The sequence below is a fragment of the Saccostrea cucullata genome, unplaced genomic scaffold (assembly GCF_032062105.1).
Source record: "Saccostrea cucullata isolate Sc308-1 unplaced genomic scaffold, CSIRO_AGI_Scuc_v1 ctg3744, whole genome shotgun sequence".
Lineage (NCBI taxonomy): Eukaryota > Metazoa > Mollusca > Bivalvia > Ostreida > Ostreidae > Saccostrea > Saccostrea cuccullata.
In genome coordinates, this window is record NW_026921571.1 from 41130 (window position 1) to 62392 (window position 21263).

Genomic DNA, 21263 nt, shown 5'->3' on the forward strand with positions numbered 1-21263 from the left:
ACTGGGTTTGAAGAGAAGCGTAAGAAGCACGTTAACTTAAAGAAGATTCATAATTACATGTATCCTAGTTCCTTGATAGGACCAATTTTCATTAAAACAATTTGCCTTTTTAGACCAACTTAATACGGTCAGCGTTTCCTTGAATCGTCCATTTAGTCGGTTGTATTACATGTATATTCATTAGTTATGAATATATTAAATATATCATACTCATCAATTTACAAGTACAGCTAATGAATATTTTTCGAAAAAAAAATCACACTTTCATTACATTTATGAATTTCATACACTTATTTTAAGTTCATTTATTTTAATTAGACACTAATTTGAATGTGCGTTATCGAGAAAACACTTATCTACTAGCGATCGTGAACATTTTGAAAAATGCCATTGCCTAATGCTTATACATTTTTATACAGTACACATTTTCTTTCAAGGTTAATACATAAAAGTAACAATTTAAAAGTAATTGAAATCAAAGGAAAATAAATATATGAATTAAAAAAATATTATTATTAAAAAAAAATTATCTGCATATTTGCCGCGTAGAGCAATCACGTGGATATTGACTGAAGAGTTGAGCATATATAAATGTGGTTAAAAGATCGAATCGGGTCACAGGCAAGATTCTGCAAAGGCAAACATGCAGAATACTTTTGTAATTTTGGTTCTTTGCTTTCTTTTATTCGATTTGAAAGAAACATCTGGTAAACGTAATGGTAAGTATTTTTATCAATAATTTGAAAACTGTTTTAAAAGTAAATTTTTTTTTTTTTTTTACTATTTTATGAATTACAATATTCGGAATAAGAATTCATTCTTATTTTTTTTACTTTAGGATCTGCTAGTGGCTCTGAGAAGACACCAAAAGTTAGGAAGGGGCACCTTAACCCGGATGATTTAAACAAGGTTAGTTGTTTTTCATGAGTATTCTGAAAGCTGCTTCCGGTTATTGTGAGGTGTAATATTTGTTGCAGCCATTTTTTCTTCAAAACAATTGTTTATTTTATTTAAGAATTGAAAGAAAAAATATTTCTTTTAATTATTTCGGATTTTGAATTTATAAAGAAGAGTCCTATTAAGTGTTATTTTTATGATTATCAATTTGTAGATAATAAAATTGGCTATTTATTTCATCATATTAATATATATTTTGGTATTGCAAAACTTTCTTGACATTTTGTACTAAAAATAGATTCCTATTTTGAAGAATAATTTGTTTTAAATAGGATTTCTCGCTCATCAACTTTTATTTAATCAATAAAGAAATGAATTAACACGATAAAATTTTTTTACCTATATTTTTGAATGTTTGATGGGCTACCTTTTATAGACGTTTTATTTCCTTTTTACCATACATAACATTTAATTATAGACATCAACTGACATAATTCTATATCTTGTTCAAACCAAATCGCCAGGTTCTAACTTTAAAAATCCTGAAATATATGTAGATCTTTCTAGTATACATATTCCCATGTGAAACCCAATGTGGAGTTAAAGAAATGATGAATTTTATTCAGCATTATAAATTATTATTCATCCAAAGTAATAAAATTTACCATGCACAATGCCCAAACAAGGTATACAATCCAGACAGCATTTAACTACACATAACCCTTTGTATTCTTTGTATAATATTTCATAGGTTATTTTTAAAAATAATCTCCTTAATCTTGTTGTAGAAATTGCTTGATGTTAACTCAGAAGAAGAGGATTTAGCAGAGAGAATGATTGTGTATATAGATGGAAAAAAGAAAAAGGTCTGTCTCTTTACTTGTAAGCAGCTGGTACAATTTATAATTGAGTCAAATGCTGACTGATGTTTTTCATTCTAGTTGTTAGTCTTTTTTTTATACCCTGAATTGATGACAGATTTTTCCTTAATTCCCCAATCGTGACAAGGTGCACACGTGTGACTGGTCGGAAGGGATGCTCTCTCCTCCATGACACCTGATCCTACCTCTGAAGTTTTGGAGGTCCGTGTTTGCTTTGTTCCTATATCGTATTGTTTTTTGGACTTTAATATTGAATGCCGCTCGTTATTTCCATATTCTACACTGTAATAATACAGTCCCTGAAACCTTCTACTTTCCCACCTGAACGGTGAACGAACGCTGAACGAACGGTGAACGAACGCAGAGCGAACGGTGAACGAACGGTGTGTGAACGCTGAACGCAACTTGGTGAACGATGTGTGAACGGAGAACGGTGAGTGAACGCAGAACGCGAACGGAGCGCAAACGGTGAACGAACGGTGAACGCAAGATGAACGATTTATTCGGAATGTCTCAGATTTTTTCCTTGCATTTAAATTATTAAGTTATTTTCTAATGTTAGATGCTTAAATATAAATAAACATTTAATAAATAAGTGAATAAATAATTAAAACATTTTTCTGCACATACGTATGATGTTTTAAATCAATATTTTAATAACACGATTTTTATTGCCGTAAAACATGTGTGTTTGTTACCGAACACCTGTCGTATAAAAGATAAAATAAATTTACTAATAAAATAAATCTGCTTATTCTTTTGACTATTAAATAATGTGGACTTCAGAAGAGAAAACTACTATACTTACAGAATGAATTATTAGATAAAAACTAAATAATATATATTTCGATGTCACGGCGATTCCGTGTAAAATACCGATTATTTTTATTTTGTCTGGTTATTTTCTAAGCTAAGTTTTACATGTAAATGTATATCTGAAGACATTTCCCGACCATGATTATACTCGTACAAGATAATGGATAGAAGCATTCAAATTATTTGTAATACATTAGAATTTCATAACTAAATAAATAATAAATATGTTGTCATAGTTTTTATTTAACATGACAAATGTAAAAGCGATAGAAACTTGAGAGAGAGAGAGAGAGAGAGAGAGAGAGAGAGAGAGAGAGAGAGATTTGTTGCATCGAATAAAAATTCATATATTAATTTTTTTCTTATATTCCAGGCAGTCAAAGTAATCTTTTTTTTTATTAACAAATCCATTTGACAGTAAGCATCGTTTTTTTTTCCTCCAAGTTCAAACGATTCACTCCAAGTGCACGTGCTTGTCCTGTCAATCAAAATAATTCGACACAATGGAGGTGTTTGAATCTCGCTTCACCGAACATGCCGAAGTCAAAGAGTCACTTCGTATTCCCGAGAAGTTTTAACATTTTGTTTACACCATTTTAAAAATTGATTTTCGCTTTTCTACGGAAAAAATGAACAAATAATTGCAATACATGTATATACCTGGAAGGATTAAGTTTGAAATTGAATTTAAAACATACATGTAATCCCTGCCAAATCAAAATACCACTGTCGGCACATGTATGTTTATAATGACTGTTTTGATGTTTGTATAAAAATAATTTTTTCTGAGTTACATGTACAATACACATTGAATATTAATTAATATATACTGAAAATACTAACTAAGAATTTGATTTCGGGAGAAAGGGTGCCGGGGTGGGGGTGGGGGGGGGGGTGCTGTTAAGCATACTGAATGGCAAACGTATATTTAGTTACTTGAAGGAAGGATTTTTTCCTTTGTAATGATACACTTTATATACGTGATGTAGAACCGAAAATTCTATTGTATTAAATTTTAAACAGTTTGTCTTTTCTAAAATTTAAAATCACACAAACAATTTAATTCGCTCCACAAATATTTAATTAACTGAATATCTGTATTACTATTCATAATTCTCAGACATATATATAGTTCTAGCATGTTTTTGTTTATTTTTTCTTTAAAAACTTGTTAGACATATTTTTTTGTGTCTTGTCTTGTAAAAGACTTGGATTATTATTCATCTATTAAAGATTTTTTTGTTGTCTTTTATATGATAACGAAATGCCGCGCTTTAAGTATTAGTTTAGGGACATTGCCCTTATTTAAATTTAATATTTTAGCATCGTTCTACTTACATGTATTTTATTAATGTATTTTTTCCAGAGAAAAATGGATAAAGTGACAGCTAAGTTATAATAATAGAAATATATATATCGTAGATATTTTTTGCATTAAAATAATTATTCTTCAAACACGATATCTTAGTTATTTAATTAAAAAACGTGTAAATCCTTACCATCAAAAAGATAAGTCCTTTCACTTCGGAGTTCCGAATGACAATAAAGACTAAACGATAAGTGAACGGTGAACGCAAACTAAACGGAACGAAGAGCGAACGGTGAACGTTTTGTGAACGGTGAACGCGAGCGCACGGTAAACGGTGAACGCAAAACTGTGAACGGAGAGCGAACGGTGAATGCACGCTGAACGAACGGTGAACGCACGCTGAACGAACGGTGAACGAACGGTGAGCGAACGGAAAAATGGGAAAGTAGAACGTTTCAGGGACTGTAACTTATAAATGGGAGAAAGAGGGAAAAAATGTTAAGCGAAAACAAAGTATGAGCAGCAGTGGATTTTTTTGGTTTTTCATTATTTCTTGAAAATTTAAATAATAAAAGACATATACACAGAACGGTTTTATATGAATAATTGAATATGTTAACTCAGAAAAAAACCTTATTTCGAATTTAGAGAAGAAAAGCTTACGCTTCCTCATAAATATGAAGTTCCCCTCCGTCTTCTATGTCTCTTTGTCTAACCTAGATTTTTCCCGTTCTTAGTTATTTTTTAAAGCACATCTTTGTATTTCTCTAACATATATATAATATACCCTGTTATCATGAATAAGTTCCTTTCCCTCTGTCGTATTCTTTGTCCTTTTAAAAGCTTGTTATTTAGGTAGAAAAAAGTGACCTTTCAATATCAAAAGTTCGATCTTGGTTCTTATGGATAAAAATTCCAGCTTTTTGATTATCGTACGTTAAAATAGAAGCGCGGTTTTAATACATATGAATTCAATATACCAATAAGATAAAGGTTTCTCATGTTGCTTTAATTAGTAATATAGAGCGAAAACAAACTTTTTTTTAACCTTTATTGTTTAAAGATTTGTAAAATCGTTTCTTTAGAATTCATTATAGGTCTTTAAATTTTGAATGGTAAACATTTGTTAAAATGATTTAGATATTTCAATTGTTTACATAAAGTACAGTTCCTGGTGTTAAAATATTTACAAACATTTCATATAATAAGTAAATGTTTTATGTCGTCACAAAGATAGTTCTTGGTTATTTAGAATCGAATTTGAATCGTTATTGGCATGAGTAAAATCTTTATAAAGAAAACACAACAGACATATTTGCATTGGAAAATTTGTATTATACAAAAGAATTTTTTTAAGCACTCTGTGAGGTGAATTCTGATATCATTATAGAATTATATTTCTCATGGGGGTCTAGTTTCCGAAAATTTTCAAGCCATTGAAAAATACCAAATAAACGAGACTTGGATTTAATTGAAATGTCCAAATAAAGAGGAAAAGTGAAGTTAATAGTTGAGATAATTCATGCCTTATTTTTTTCTGAAATGAATTTCAATCTTTAATCTGATGTTTATTATGAGATTCAGTTATTAAAAAATGTATATGTTTTATATGTTAAAGGCAGGCAAAATTCACATACATGGTATACATTACTTTAACACTTTACAACTTACAAAATTGTTCTGCAAAATAATCTGAATCCTCACGTCGTAGACATATTACGTTACCGTTTCCCCGCAAGCACTTTCTAGCGGGGTACAAGTTTCTCTAAAGTTTAGCGTAAATAATATCATGACGTAATATTTTAATTAGAAAATATTTTTTCTTATTTTATGAGATTAAGCAAGTATGAAGTAGTTGGAATTTGGCAATAAATTGAAGATTTAATGAACTTTTTAAAGTGCGTGAAAATGCGTGATTGCGGGGAAACGGTAAATGCGTGATTTTGCGTCAGAAATAGGAAATGGTATGTGCGTTAAAATGCGTGACTGCGGGGAAGGGGGTTAATCAAGAAAAAAGAAGAGTTTATCTTTAATTACATTTACTTAATGAAGCGCATTCATTCATTTATTCTATCTCAATGTCAAATGCTGATGGATGATTTTTTATCATTCTTATGAATCATTACATGCAGAATAAAAATGAAAACTAGATAAGATAAGATAATATTTATTTAAAGTCGGATATATCAAACAAAAAACATTAGCTCTGAAGAGCTATTTTCCGACTACATAGTAATATTACATAAAATACAACAATATTATATATAATAAACAAGAAACAGCATTTTAATTTTACATCACACTACTAAAATGTCTGTATTACTCCTTGGTGCTAGACAATGATATAGCATTCATCACATAAGACCAACAATTGATAATAAATTAAACCCTGTTTACCAGTTTCTAAAAATAAAATTAGCGACAAGCACAGCAATTACAACAATTTCCGTACCAACTATTTATATTTGATTTGAACTGGTTAAAAGTAGTAATATTTCTAAAAGATTCTGGTAAAGAATTCCAAAGTTTGGCGAACTCATATCTAAAAGACTTCAACCCATATGTTGTTGATCTTGTTTTTGGTAAAACAGCAGTATTCGTGTATCTAAAAGAATAAGGTGTTTCTTTAATATGGATAAAATCATGCAGGTAAGAAGGGCTTTGTTTGTGTAAAATCTTAAAACATTCTATGGCCATTGTTCTTATGCGCCTGAGTTTGAGACATGGCAATTTTGACTTTTCCAGAAGGTAATTATATGAATTTTTATAATCGTCATAAACAAAACGCAATGCTCTTTCTTGTATTTTTTCCATTTTTCTTGTTTCTCGTTCACCACAAAAATGCCAGACTAATGGACAGTAGTTGAAGTTTGACATAATAAATGTATGATAAATGGTTAATTTTCCTAATTTGGTCAGGTGTACTCCTATTCTTTTAAGTACATTGAGTTGTTGCGAAGCTTTTTTACAAATGTTTGAAATATGAGAACTAAATTTTAGCTCAAAATCTATAGTAACACCTAGTAATTTTACTTCATTTTCCGGATGAATCATGTTACCATCAATTTCAAAACAAATATTTTCCTGTTTAGTTTTCTTTCCGAGACATATAGCTTGAAATTTATCAGGATTTGCTTGCATTTGATTATCTCCAAACCACTTAACTAAGGTGGAACAATTTGATTCTAAAGTATTCTTTAGTGTTGTAATATCATCACTTGAGTTGGAGAGTGTGTTATCATCCGCATAATTATAGAGATCACAATCTGACACAAAATGAAAAATATCGTTGATAAAAATATTAAAAATAACAGGACCAAGTATTGAACCCTGTGGAACACCTTTGTACAATTCTAAAAAATCGCTACAAACATTTCCCAGTTTTACACACTGTTTTCGATTGCTTAAATAACTTGATATAAGACTAGTAGCTGCATTTGTAAAACCATATGCACTAAGTTTTGCTAAAACTAAATCATGTGGAATACAATCAAATGCTTTTGATAAATCCATCATAATTGCTGCTGTATATTTTTTATGATCAAGGGCATACTTCCAATCCTCAACAATCTTTAGCAACACACTCTGACAACCATACCCTGGTCTAAAAGCTGATAACATATCATTAAAATGGCAATTGAAAAAATCTGATAATTGGCAATGAATAACCCTTTCAAAAATCTTTGACAATGTAGGTAAAATACTAACTGGTCTATAGTTTCCTTTCTCCAAAATACTTTTTTTTCTTGTGCAGTGGAACCACTTGTGCAATTTTCATACGATCCGGAAAAACATTTTGAGAAAAACAAAAATTTACAATATTAGTCACAGGGTTCAAAATATGTTCATGGCTAAGTTTAACAATTTTAGCCGAAATACCATCAATTCCAGTAGCCTTTTTCAAGCCCAATTTATTAATGCATTTACTTACAAAGTCGTTGTCTACAGGATGAAAAGAAAACGATTGAACAACATCCTTATCTTTGATATTCTCACAGATTTTAACAATGCTAGGGTGATCACTTTTGACCTCAACACAATCTATACCGATGTTTTTGGCAACATTTACAAAGAAATTGTTAAAAATATTGCATACTTGAACTTGATCAGACACAAGACTTGAACTTGATCAGACACAAAACTGAGTTGCAGACGGATTTCCCCTTTATTTCTCATTTACAACAAGGAGTGCACGGCTGGTATAAAAGGTCGGCAGGTGATGCTCACTCATCCATGACACCTGGTCCCTCATTTGTTTGCCCTTATTATTGAGTTCGATACCTTAACCTTTTCTCCTTATATTTTATTTTGTGTTTTCTATTTAGTCAACTAAAACATGCAAAGGTTAAAAATGAATGTTAGTTTTCTTTATCTTTAAAATGAAATCAATTTTTATATTTTAAAAGATTGCAACAAGGGCGTACAGAGTGGATACAATATTCAAATATTTGACTATTTATAACTTTTTATAGACCTAAAGTTGCCTCTAGCCCCTTATTCTTTGATGTTTACATTTGACAAAAAGGTCTTAAAGTTTGATGAACACTTCATAAGAAAAATAAAATCAAATACCTGGCTTAATTTGTCTTTTAAATGTTTTGCTTTTATTGTGTTTCATCAATTTGAAAACAGAAGCTTTTTGTCAATAAAAAATTAAAATATCTTTCGAGTCAATAAAATGTCAAAGGATTTTATTATGAAATTTTACCCCCGGTTTTATTGTAATATTAAAATGAACTAATCATTATTTTAGATATGAAAAAAAATCAAATAATCGAGTTACTTTTTTCATTTAATAAAAGGAATAAAATTTGATATGGAACGCATTTATAAAATGTATATTTACATTAAAAGAAAATTCATGCTGACGGTCTTTTAAAAATCAAATAAATGGTATTAGGTGATTTCTTATTCACATAAATCTATAAAGTTCATACTTTTTTTTATGTTTATGTGAGTATAAATAATAAAATATTTGGTCTTTTTTATAGAACCATCTTTTGCATAAAATTATTCTTCAGAAGGTTTTGTCACATGACTATATATACAAGTACATGTATAAAGCATGAAAGTTCTATCACCAATTGCTAAAAGAAATGAAGGTGATTGTCAAGAAGTTGATATCTATAATTTGAAAAAGTAAATAAAACTCCTAGGTCAAAAGGTTAATATAATGGTATGAAAAGAAATGTTCTTTTACAAGGAATTCACATATTAAATATGGAAACCATTGCTTTAAAAAATCAAAAGAAATGGACAAGGAACTTTTTTGATGAAAAAGAGGAAGAGCGACTGAATGGGATAAGACTACACACCCGAGATCTTCATTAACTGGTCAAGAACATTTTAATTATGTCATGTGTTTTTCTTTTAGCCGAAGAACCTCAACAAAAGCCCAAAGAATTTTGAATTAGCTCAAAGAATGGACACGCATCCCAAGCGCAAGATGAAACCGGTAAGATTTTGAAAAGATGGGTTGTAAATTAAATGGTTTGTGGGGTGGGTTTGGGGGGTTTATAATTTTTCAGAAAAAATATTATCAATTGATGTAGGATAATATTAAATGTAAAGTAACGTCATAGTTGTAAAGAACTGATTAGTTTAGATTTGCTTAAATACGGAGATACATCATATTTCATAATAATTTTTGTTTGATTTCTTGACAGATCTATAATGATTAGTGTACATAATTCCTCATAAAAGGAAGGGGATACATTAATAACTTTTTTATAAGAATATCTTTAAGAAATTAATTTAAAAAAAAAGTATCGATTAGTGTTAGGTACACGTGTTGCTTGTAATTAGAGTTATCACCCTTATTTTCTAAAAGCAACTACCGAAATTACCAACCAGAAGGAAAAAGAGACTTTTTGTACCAGAAGACAACCTTAAATGGCCCAATAGACAGATACCTTACAGCATTCAAACAAGGACATACCGAAACCGTAATGTTATGACTCATTTAAATGGATGATCTCGTAATCATCGCATAATAGTAATTTTAAAAATCCATTCTTAAAAAAAGTTGCATCATTAGATTTATTTTCCCTTAGTCATTTAATGTTTCATACACTAGCTGTAGCTGAATAAATAAAAAACATGCTCGTTATCCAATTACCAATTTTCTCTTTTGCAAATCAGTTTTAACTGTACATCAGAAATGTTAAAAAACACACAAATCTAATATCATAATGAAAAATCATAAATCATTGAATTTGAATGACTGAATTTAAAACTAGACGTCCTTTTATTAAATTTCAGTTGGAGACATACAACAGAAATTTGACGAAGCCGTTCTAAAGTTTAATGACGCGGCCTGTGTCACGTGGGTTCCAAGAACCTACGAGTCAACCTACATAAACGTCATCGGAAACGAAGCAACGTAATTATATTAATTAATATATATATTTATTTTCATTGGTTCATGAAGATATAAAAAATATCTTAAGAAAACATTTTATAGAAACAGTTTGAGCAAAACCTGTTACTAGCTATGAGTAGTCAAATATTTTGTAATAAAAATATAAGAAGCCTAAAAAAAATTTGAATCTGATGCCCAATTCAATTTACTTCTGTAAATAAAATTTTGATTGAAAAAAAATAAAAATAATTGATATGTATGCTTTTCCTATTTTATTTCAATAATGAAAAATAATTGGGTCTGTAGGTGACACCAATACTAAAATTTCCGCAATGCCTTAACCGCTTTTTTCTGAAGGTTTAAAAAAAAATTATGGGCACTTTCATTCAGTCAATCGAGAAGGGGCAATCGAACATTCTTTTGTGAAGATGGCCTCTAATTCAATAATCTTATCTACAGATGTGCTTCGTATGTGGGTTACACCTCAGGACGACAGGACCTCTGGCTTTACGAATTCGGCTGTGTATATGTAAGTATATGTTTCTGAACTAGTAAGTTTAAGACCGCTTTCTTTTAAAGAGGATGCTCACTCCCCCGGGTACCTTATCTCACCTCTAAAACTTTTAGACGTCAGCGAGTTTGCTATGCTCTGTAGAGCTTGAATAGACTTTTAAGTTTGAATATTTTCTTTACCTCGGTTATTCATTTCTTTACCTCGGTTATTCATTATCCTGTGAGGATCCGGGTTAGAATAGGTTCTCAGTATCCCCTTGCTTGTCGTAAAAGGCGACTGAATGGGGCGGTCCTTCGAATGAGACCGTATAAACCGAGGCCCCCTGTCACAGCAGGTGTGGCACGATAAAGATCCCTCCCTGCTCAATGGCCCTGAGTGCCGAGCATAGGCCCAAATTTGCAGCCCTTCACCAGCAATGGTGACGTCTTCATGTCAGTGAAATATTCTGGAGAGGGACGTTAAACAGTATACAATCAATTAAACAAACGGTTATTCATTGGTATTTAGAAAATGACAGGGCTATAAAGTGAAGACTATTGTTTCCATTTGAACATGTTTCTTCAACATTTCCTATTTTGTTAAACAACCAGCTGAAAGAATGGTCCCCTTATTACTAAATCGGATATACTGACCTTATATAAGTAATAAAAAACAAAAAAAAACATAACTATTAATTTAGTGGTACTAAAATAAAGTAATCGTTTCTTTAAGGTCGATATTGTACTACACGAAATGTTACATGCTGCGGGTGCGATGCACGAGCAGTCACGTGAGGCGGACCGCGATCCCATCATTACCTATAACTGGGACGCCATCAGCAGGGATGATGAATTCAACTACAGAGGGGTCAGACTGAGCAACGCAAGGCAATACGATCTGGGCTCTGTTCTACAGTATGAACTGACGGTAGGAAATCTAACACAGTTTATTGTTCAGTGAGAACGTCATTGGTATTATAAATCTTTATAAAAAAGAAAAAGTAGACGAAATCCCTTACATACGAATATATCTATGCACGATCGTCTAGCTTATATATGGACTATCATTATTTAATGTTGTAAAAGAACTGCTGAATAATATTTACAAGGGAGATGTCAGGGTTTTATGGTTATATTACTTGTGGGTAGAATATGAATTTGTCTTTTCAGAAAGATTCTTTAGGTTAATTTCATTCAAAAAGTTTACTTGTTATGAAATCTCGAATAATTCGGCATATTAATACACAGCTTAATATCCACTCAGACTAGTGTTGGAGAGGGATAAAGTAACACACTTGTATGTGTAGGTTTGTGGGTGGGAAGGTGGGGTAAATTAGTTTGTTCTTTTTGCGTAAAAGAAAAAAATGATTTGCATTAATGTAAAATGCTGCTCTTATACTTGTATATAGATATTCTCTTTTACGAATGGGATGCTTCGCTTTAACGCATTTCTGATTCTACCTTGTTATGGAAATCAGTACTATACGCCCTCTCTTTTACAGTTTGGCTCTACAACTTATATGATTTCTAACGACCCTGATCTGGCCTACCTGCCAAGACAAATCAAGTCCGATCTATCATTTTACGACAAGGCCGAGCTGAATGCTTTCTACCAATGTGCTGGCAAGTACTCTGTGTATATACAAACTGTTTAAAACTTTTCAGAGGTTCCAGAGCTTTATAAACATTTTTATCAGGTCCTGTAAATAGAAACCGTCCCAATTAAAAATGCACCTTCTCAAAAATTTAAGACACAATTTACTTGATGACGGGCAGATTTAATTTTAAAAGTGCTTTTTAAATCAAAATAATTATATTGAATTATAAGATTTTGATGAATAATGATGTGATTAGGGAATAAATTTTCAAAGTACCTCTTCTTCAAGTGTTAAACTTAAGGACAGATGATACAAACATTTTTTTTATCTTTGGAATAGACTTAATATCATGTCACAAATTTAGAAAAGCGGATGATTCTTAATTTTTTTTCTCTTAAAAACTGGAAAATGAAATAAACTTGGAAAATATTAGTAATATTTCAATGAAAAAAATATATATACAAATAACACTCAGTTAAGGTTTACAGGTGAAAACACATTTCAGAATATGTTAATATCTATTTTAAAAAAATACACCAAGCCAGGTGAATTTTATTAGGAAATACAAATTGACAAAAAATCAGCAATAACAAATAGGCTTATTTTTACCATTTTGATTTTCTTGATAAAATTCACCTAAATTGGTATATTTTTCTAAAGTTTAAATTACACTTTTAGCACCAATGTAACATATTCTAAAATTTGTTTTCATCTGTAAACCTGCACTGAGTGTGTTTTGTCCATAATTGTAATTATATTGAAATATTACTAATACTTTCCAAGTCTATTTCCTTCTACAGTTAAATTCTAAGAAAAATTCTGAGAATTATCCAATTTCCAAAGTTGTGACATGATATTAAGTCTCCTCCAAAGAAAATAATTGTTTGACGTATAATCTGTCCTTAATATGAGCTGTATTATATCTCAAATTTTCTCAATTAAAAACTACCAATTGAAAGGGTACAGGACTCTGTACCAAAAGGGTAAATTAAGCCCTTGGAACCTTGTACAAAAAACAATGAATTAAATATGTCTCATTAAATTTCAAGATGACTGTGTTAACCCACCCACCTGTCAGAATGAGGGTTTCGTGAAGCAGACGAGGGGAGTGTGTAGCTGTGTGTGTGTGGACGGACTCACGGGGGCCGACTGCTCACAACTGGACACCTCACCCGGTCAGTACACAAATAGAACTTTATCATAAAATCTTCATCAAGAGTTTTTATATCAGACCGTCTTTAAAATAATTTGGATTTTCGCTCTGCTGACTGAGGAGTAAATTATTAGGTCGGTAGTAAGGTGCAAGGATATATTTCGAAAAATAATTCAATAAACATGTATTTGTTGACGGGATAAAACGGATGAAAATTAATCGTGTTCCAGAATATAAAGAAAAGTTTTGAGTAACGGTATTTTCATTCCATAGACTGGCAGCGGACTTTCTTTTAAAATATTTACCTAGAATTTGACTTGGTTGAGAATTTGCATACATATTTTTTTTTTGAAACCCTTGCTTAAGTAAAAACAATTAAAAAAATAAAATATTTTTTCTAGGATGTGGTGAAACCATTAATCTGAACAGTGGAGAATCTCAGCAAATTTCCATGTCACCTTACACAACTGGACTGAAATGTACATGGCTAGTCCAGGTAGGGAGATTACGTTCCAGTATTACTTTACCCCCACATTCCTTAATGTAAAGTCAGGTTGTGTAGGAATAGAATACTGACAGTTTTAATTTCGATAACAAAAAGTTTATAAATAAAGCTTTGAAATTATTTTAGCATTAATTTCTATATTGTTTTTTGTTATAACAACAAATTTCAGGAACTGACAGTTTTATTTTTAGCCAAGCTGAAGATTTGAGAAGCTATATCCATATGATAAAAAGAAAGATTTAAATTGCAATTAGTTATGATGGTGTGTGCACATTCAAATTGAGAGTAATACATCCCATAGTTTAGATGTTATGTGATGATAATATTAAATGAATTATTATAGATGAATCCATGTAATAGTTGTTTTTAATTCAGTTTAACATCAGAAACGAGGGACTATAATATTGCTTTATCAACAAAAAAAGTAAATGAAATGTAAAATAATGTCTTCTAACCTAAATAGGGAGCTGATAAAACTAAGATCCGCCTCACCGTTGACTCAATGGACATACAAGTCAATGACCAGGACGCCTGTAATCATTTCCTGGAGATTCGGGATTACCTGTCTGGGGCCCCGGGGAAACTGTATGTAACACTTGGCGGCAAAAAACACATTTATATTTCAGTTAGTGTAACAATATGACAATATTTATCATCACGTCCAATTTTCAAAAATAAATCACTAAAATTAAATAATCATTCATATTCAACCTCTTTTTTGCAGAGTTTGTGGAAATTCTGGTGGTGGGGTTTTTACAAAGAAGTGCCTGGGTCCATCTAATATGATGGTCGTCCGGTTTGATAGCGATACATACGACAACATCGCTCCCGGAAGTGGATTCGCTTTTACAGTGGAAGCAGCGCCGTCTGGTGAAGAGAATTTCCCTTAAGGTTTTAGATATTTTTAATAAACAAAGTAGTTTTAGTTTGTTAACGTGTATGTTTTCGTGCTATTTTTGTCTTGTAGCCTGTAGCAGTAACCCGTGTAAGTATCCAGCTACCTGTGTGGACGGGGCGACGACGGACGACTACACATGTCAATGTACGGCAGGATACTCCGGCACAAACTGCGACACTGTCTCAGGTCTGTATCAATAGTGAATAATTTACCATCAAGGAAATCAATCTGTAGAAAAAAAAACAAATGTGTATTGCAAAAACAATAGAACCCTGGAAGAAAATGCAAAAGTGAATTTCTTCATGAAAATTAATGTATTACAGGTAAATTCTATATTGCAGCCTCCGCTGAAGTTACTGATAGTTTTGAGGATGGTTTTACGACATTAATGAGACACGTGACGACGGGGGTAGATTTCCAGTGGTCAACAGGTCTAGTATGTGTGAATTATCTCCCCTTGTTGTGAATATTTCTTTCTGACTCCTCTGTTCCAAGAAGTCTTACAATAAATGAATATTCCTTTTCGTTTTGAAAGCTAGTAATTGAGAAAGTAAGAGTTTAAATCAAAAGAAGATCAACCATTTAAAAGATAGATAAAAAGTCTCTGCCGTTTGATCTCAAGAATATTTGTTATCATCGATAACAAATATTGAAAAGATCGGGGTGGGGTCATATATTTCCTCATAAGTGTACAGATTTCTCTTTGCTTTATCAGTACTTTTATTTAAATGATAAACAAATACAAAGTTTAATTAATAATAAGTTTGATAGAGGATCAGAGGGGCACTGGCATACAGTTGACCGTTTCCTTTTCTCCTTACCAGTACTTTGATATGAACCGTAACCAGATACAGGCTTCAGATGGTCACCTGATGGCACAAATGATCAACCCCAACTTTAAAACGCCTTTCTACTACGAAAGCATTGCTAAGATGGAAACATCAGCAAAATTTGAAAGTAAGGTTTTTATAGTTGATTTTTTTATTAGTGTTGCATTAAAATAAAAAAAAGGAATTTTTTATCAGCTCAGTTTAAAGTGACATTAAATTCTGATCTGCAATAGAGAGATAATCAGCAAATAATTGACCGGGTTATTACTTGAACCTCTTAAAGGTCAATATCCCCTTTTCAGCTTTGAGTTGTCAGCTTTCCTTCTTTGTATTTTTCGAGATTTTATTGGTTATTTACTCTATCTACATATATCGAAATCTGATTTCAGTTTTTTTTCTTTATACATGTATATGTCAAGATCTAAGCTTGGTCAATCTCAATATCTTTCTATATATTGACATTTGATAGGTTATTTACTTTATCTTCATACACATCGAGATCTGGTTGGTCAGTTATATTATCTTGTTATATCTTGCTTGAAATCATTTACTTTATCTTTATGCAATTATGTGTGTCAAGATCTGATTGGTCAGCTACTTAATTGAAATTATTATATGTCGAAATCTAATTTGTCAGTTACTTTATCTTTATTTATGTCAAATTCTGTAATATTCAGTAACTGACTTTATCATTATTAATGTTGATATCTATTCGATATTGTTTATTATTAGCACTTTTCTCGGGGTCTGAATGACGGTTTTACATCTATATTCGATTGGACAATGATAAAAGTTCAACATTTTGGATTGGTTAATATTTTTGGCAAATATTTCTGTTCCCATGTAATTAAATTGTTCTTTACTTTTTCTCTACACAGAGATAACACTTTCAGCTCTGATTGGTTACTCACTTAATCTTTTTAAATGTTGAGAGCCTATAGGTCTGGTTTTTTTTAAAAATCTTTATTCAAGTAGATGTTATCTTATTGGTTAGTAATTTTATATCTTTAAATGTGTCAAGATCTCTGATTGGTCGTTTACTTCTTTTATCTACAGGTGCAAAACGTTGCCTGAGATTTGATTATGCCTTATCCAACAGAGATCTAGGCTCCTCTTTTGTAACTAAATTAACAGTAAAAGTGATGAGTGATTCGGGAACCACACCACATCAATTCTCTACAAGCACTGGTAATGTATGGACCACGGCAGAGATAAATCTACCCGCAGCCTCCAACTTAAAGGTACGTTATATTGGTTTAAAAAATAAAATTTTGGTATACTTTTTTAAGGTAGGTTGTCGACAAATTTATGTCAATATTCTTCGAAATACTCATCCTTAAGATGATAATTATTACAAATCATTAATCCCAATATGAGATTTGGCGGAGAATGTTGAATTTTACATAAATGAAAGCATTTCATAATGTATATGCAGATTGAATTTGAAGCCTCTTTCGGTGATGAGGAATTGGCAGTAGACAATATAAGAATTTCCCCTTTGCTCTGTAGTAAGCAAAAAGATAATTTTCATTAATATTTATTAAATAAAGAAGTAAAAAAATCATCATTGTTTGTTCTAACTGAGTCTAACTAGATTTTTAGCAAGAATGTTAAAAAGTAATCTAATTAATATTATTCGTTTTAAGTCTTTAAAAAAAAAACTATAAACAGAATGTAGGTTACAATTCATGTAATAGTTTCATTACGTCAAGACACATTTTTCTTGAATAATAATTGAAATCATTTTAGATGCCCCCAATCCATGTGACGGCGTAGTGTGCCAGAATAGCGGATATTGTCAGGTGACTGCTGGTTCGACCCCTGAGTGTCAGTGTCAAACAGGCTTCTCTGGACAGTTCTGTCAGAATGGTATGTTGTCAAGTCTTAATCATTCAATAGGTTACTTTTCCAGTAAATTCACCTTCCTTACAAATGGACACTTTTTTGTTATGAAAATTTTTCACTCATATGGAGACGCTACACTACAAACGGAAGCAATGCTTAACCTTATCTTATACATTGATTGTCATATACTTTGATTAAATACACGTATAATGTTTTTGACCTATTGGTCCCGTGTACAAATGCGTTTAGTACGAACACGGATATTGCGAATTTACGGAAATAGCGAAGTCATTTTGGATTCCCAGCTAGATGAATTAAATGAATTTCTTGTTCGGTAATAACGAATTACGGATATTAAGATATAATTTCATAGGTCCCAGTGACATTGTTTAAACCGAGTTTTACTGTATATAGAAAAGGCTTGTCCTTACATTTATAAGACGATTAATACGTATGTCATTAAAAGTAGTTTTAATGGCATTATGTTGCTGAACGTGTACACTGTATACAGGGTTGTTTTCGTCCTTTTGAACTTGTAAACAATTTCGCCCTATTTTAAATTTTGTCCAGTCATAGTTCTATTTAAGAAATTATGAGGTGTAATTTTAATTCGCCCCATCAAGAAGAGGGCGAAAGGGGCAAAAATAAAACGGGGGCGAAAATTTCCCTGTATACTGTAGTACTTATGTCTTATAATCAGTATTTTAGTCCATTTTACATGAGTTTGCTATCGTTTCTAGTAGTATTAAAAAAAACATTGAATGTACGGAATGCGAAAAGGATTAGTTGTGTTTCGTTTTTAAAGAATCATTTGAAGGCTAAGTTGAGTACATGAGAGTATTTTTCAGACGTGTGTAGCGGTAACACGTGTGTCAATGGAGCTTGTACACGTGTGTCAGACACGGAGTACACCTGTCAATGTGATGAAGGGTGGTTCGGGGAAAACTGTGATACCAGTAAGTTAACACTGAGATTAGTACAATTGGAAAGTTAATAATGAGATAACTGTGACATAAGCTAACAATAAAAAAAGCAAATGTGATTTTGTGCAGTTTTAGCCATTATGAAATACTTCTTTCTTTTTTTTTTACTCCAGATCCTTGCTCCACTAATGACTGTGTAAATGGAGCTTGCTCTGCTGTATCAGCCACGGAGTACATCTGTCAGTGTGATGAGGGGTGGTTTGGAGATAAATGTGACATTGGTAAGTGAATACCGAGACCCAGTAAAATGAAAAGCAAACACATTTACCCTGAAAGTAACTTATGTAGACCATATTTCAATAATGTATGTTTGTCCTTTCCCGACTGGGGGTGAAGAAGTTGAATTTGTTGGAAAGTTGATAAAAAGATAAACGGAAAATTTCATAATTAATTTTTTTTAAAAGAAGAAGAAAAAAAATTGTCATCATTGTTTGTTCTTACTGAGTCTTACTAGATTTTAAGCAATAATGCGGAATATTGACAGAATGTATGTTACAATTCATTTCATAGTTTCATTACGTCAAGACGCATTTTTCATGAATAATATTTGATATCATTTTAAGGTGCCCCCAATCCATGTGACGGCGTAGTGTGCCAGAATGGCGGATCTTGTCACGTGACCTCGGGTTCAACCCCTGAGTGTCAGTGTCAAACAGGCTTCTCTGGGCAGTTCTGTCAGAATGGTATGTTGTCCAGTCTTCATCATTCAATAGGTTACTTTTCCAGTACATTCACCTTCCTTACAAATGGACACCTGTTTGTTATGTTTCACTCGTGTGGAGACCCTACACTACAAACGGAAGCAATGCTTAACCTTATCCTATACATTGATTTTCATATACTTTGATTAAATACACCTCTGTTTTGACCTATTGGTCCCGTGTTCAAATGCGTTTAGTACGAACACGGACATTGCGAATTTACGGAAATAGCGAAGTAATCTTGGATCACTAGCTAGATGAATTTAACGAATTTCTTTACGGTTAGAACGAATTACGGATAGTTTGATATTATTTCATAGGTACCAGTGACATTGTTTAAACCGAGTTTAACTGTATATAGAAAAGCTTGTCCTAACATTTATAAGACGATTAATACGTATGCTACTAAAAGTAGTTTTAATGGCATTGTATTGGTGAACTTGTAGAGTACTTATATACTAAAGAATAAAAACCAATTAATGCACGGAATGCGAAAAGGATTAGTTATATTACGTTTTAAAAAATCAAATTCAAGAATCATTCGAAGGCTAAGTTGTATTGAATATGTGAGTATTTTTCAGACGTATGTAGCGGTAACACGTGTGTAAATGGAGCTTGTAGACGTCTGTCAGACACTGACTATACCTGCCAATGTGATGAAGGCTGGTTCGGGGAAAACTGTGATACCAGTAAGTTAACACTGAGATGAGTGCAATTAGAAATTTAACAATGAGATAACTGTAACATAAGCTAACAAAATATAAAAAAAAATACGATTTAGTGAAGTTTTAGCCACAATGAAATACCGGTACTTCTTTTCTTTAAACTCCAGATCCTTGTTCCACCAATGACTGTGTGAATGGAGCTTGTTCTGCTGTATCAGCCTGGGAGTTTACATGTCAGTGTAATGAGGGGTGGTTTGGAGATAAATGTGACATTGGTAGGTAAAATTGAGTTCATATTCCCCTGGCTACCAAATAGTATTTTCCAAATGTCTTTATTTTGGAATCTGACTGCAATCAAGTTACCAGATGATTAGGTTACCGGAAGAAGAAACTATCCCTTTCCATTTCCGTTGTTAAGGGCAAATAGAACATCATTTGCTGAATGAATTTCACAAACTACAATTCTCATTTGGCTTCTCAAATTGATTGCCTAAGATGTGGATATTTCAGGGGGAAACTTTTGATGTACATATAAATCATGCATAATTATAACCTGTTCACAAAATCGTTTACCTGTCAGGATAATCCAATTGCTTGAAGCAGACATTACAGGGAAATATACTGAATACTTTAAATTTGAACGGTTTATAAATTTACCACAATTCCTATTTCAGATCCTTGTGCAACTAATAACTGTGTTAACGGAGAGTGTGTTGCCCTGTCTGAAACAGAAACAGAGTGTGATGAGTGTAACGCTGGATGGACGGGCACTCTCTGTGATAGCCGTAAGTCTTAGAAATTAACGCAGAACAAAATTTTACAATTGATTAAATTTAAATTTGACTGAAAGTGATAAAATGACAGAAGTTCTCAATCAAATCACCTTCCAGTTAGGCCTACTATTTAGTTTCCTAAAAGGCACAGTTTCATTCAGTGTAATAGGTTCATTCGCCCAGAATCCTGTTTAAAAGTGATGTTAGAAACATTCTCCACATAACAAACATAATGGTGTGGTATGTATTCCTTTTTGGTGTCTTGTTTTAGCTAGCTACAATTAATCAAATTATGGAGTTGCCTATCCCAATTCTCGTAGTGATAAAAAAAGACAGTCATTTGTTTTTTTATTTCACGTTTTTGTAGTATATTGACTTTTTTGGTAGAACTAACAAGCTACACCTGTGATTTCGAGGTGGACCCTGAAGCTGGCTGTTTCCTGAAGGAGAGCACAAATGAGGATTTTGATTTCACGCGAAAAAGCGTAAGACTTGTGTCTATTTTTACCAAAAAGTATGCATTTGTTTTTTTTTTATATTTTATATCCCGGCCTCT

General features: G+C 32.0%; 1 protein-coding gene across 1 annotated transcript; it reads left to right on the plus strand.

Moving 5' to 3' along the window:
• The first annotated feature begins 643 nt into the window (after positions 1 to 643).
• Positions 644 to 20992, plus strand: LOC134260372 (neurogenic locus Notch protein-like). Its single transcript, XM_062742943.1, has 24 exons — positions 644 to 719; positions 839 to 909; positions 1686 to 1763; positions 9278 to 9358; positions 9734 to 9848; positions 10165 to 10285; positions 10724 to 10793; positions 11490 to 11684; positions 12259 to 12379; positions 13404 to 13529; positions 13909 to 14003; positions 14476 to 14597; positions 14737 to 14882; positions 14980 to 15096; positions 15252 to 15346; positions 15735 to 15867; positions 16797 to 16981; positions 17176 to 17248; positions 17490 to 17609; positions 18434 to 18541; positions 18682 to 18789; positions 20102 to 20209; positions 20609 to 20719; positions 20979 to 20992. The coding sequence occupies exons 1-24, from the start codon at positions 644 to 646 to the stop codon at positions 20990 to 20992; spliced, it is 2589 nt and encodes an 862-aa protein (XP_062598927.1).
• The last annotated feature ends 271 nt before the right edge of the window (positions 20993 to 21263 follow it).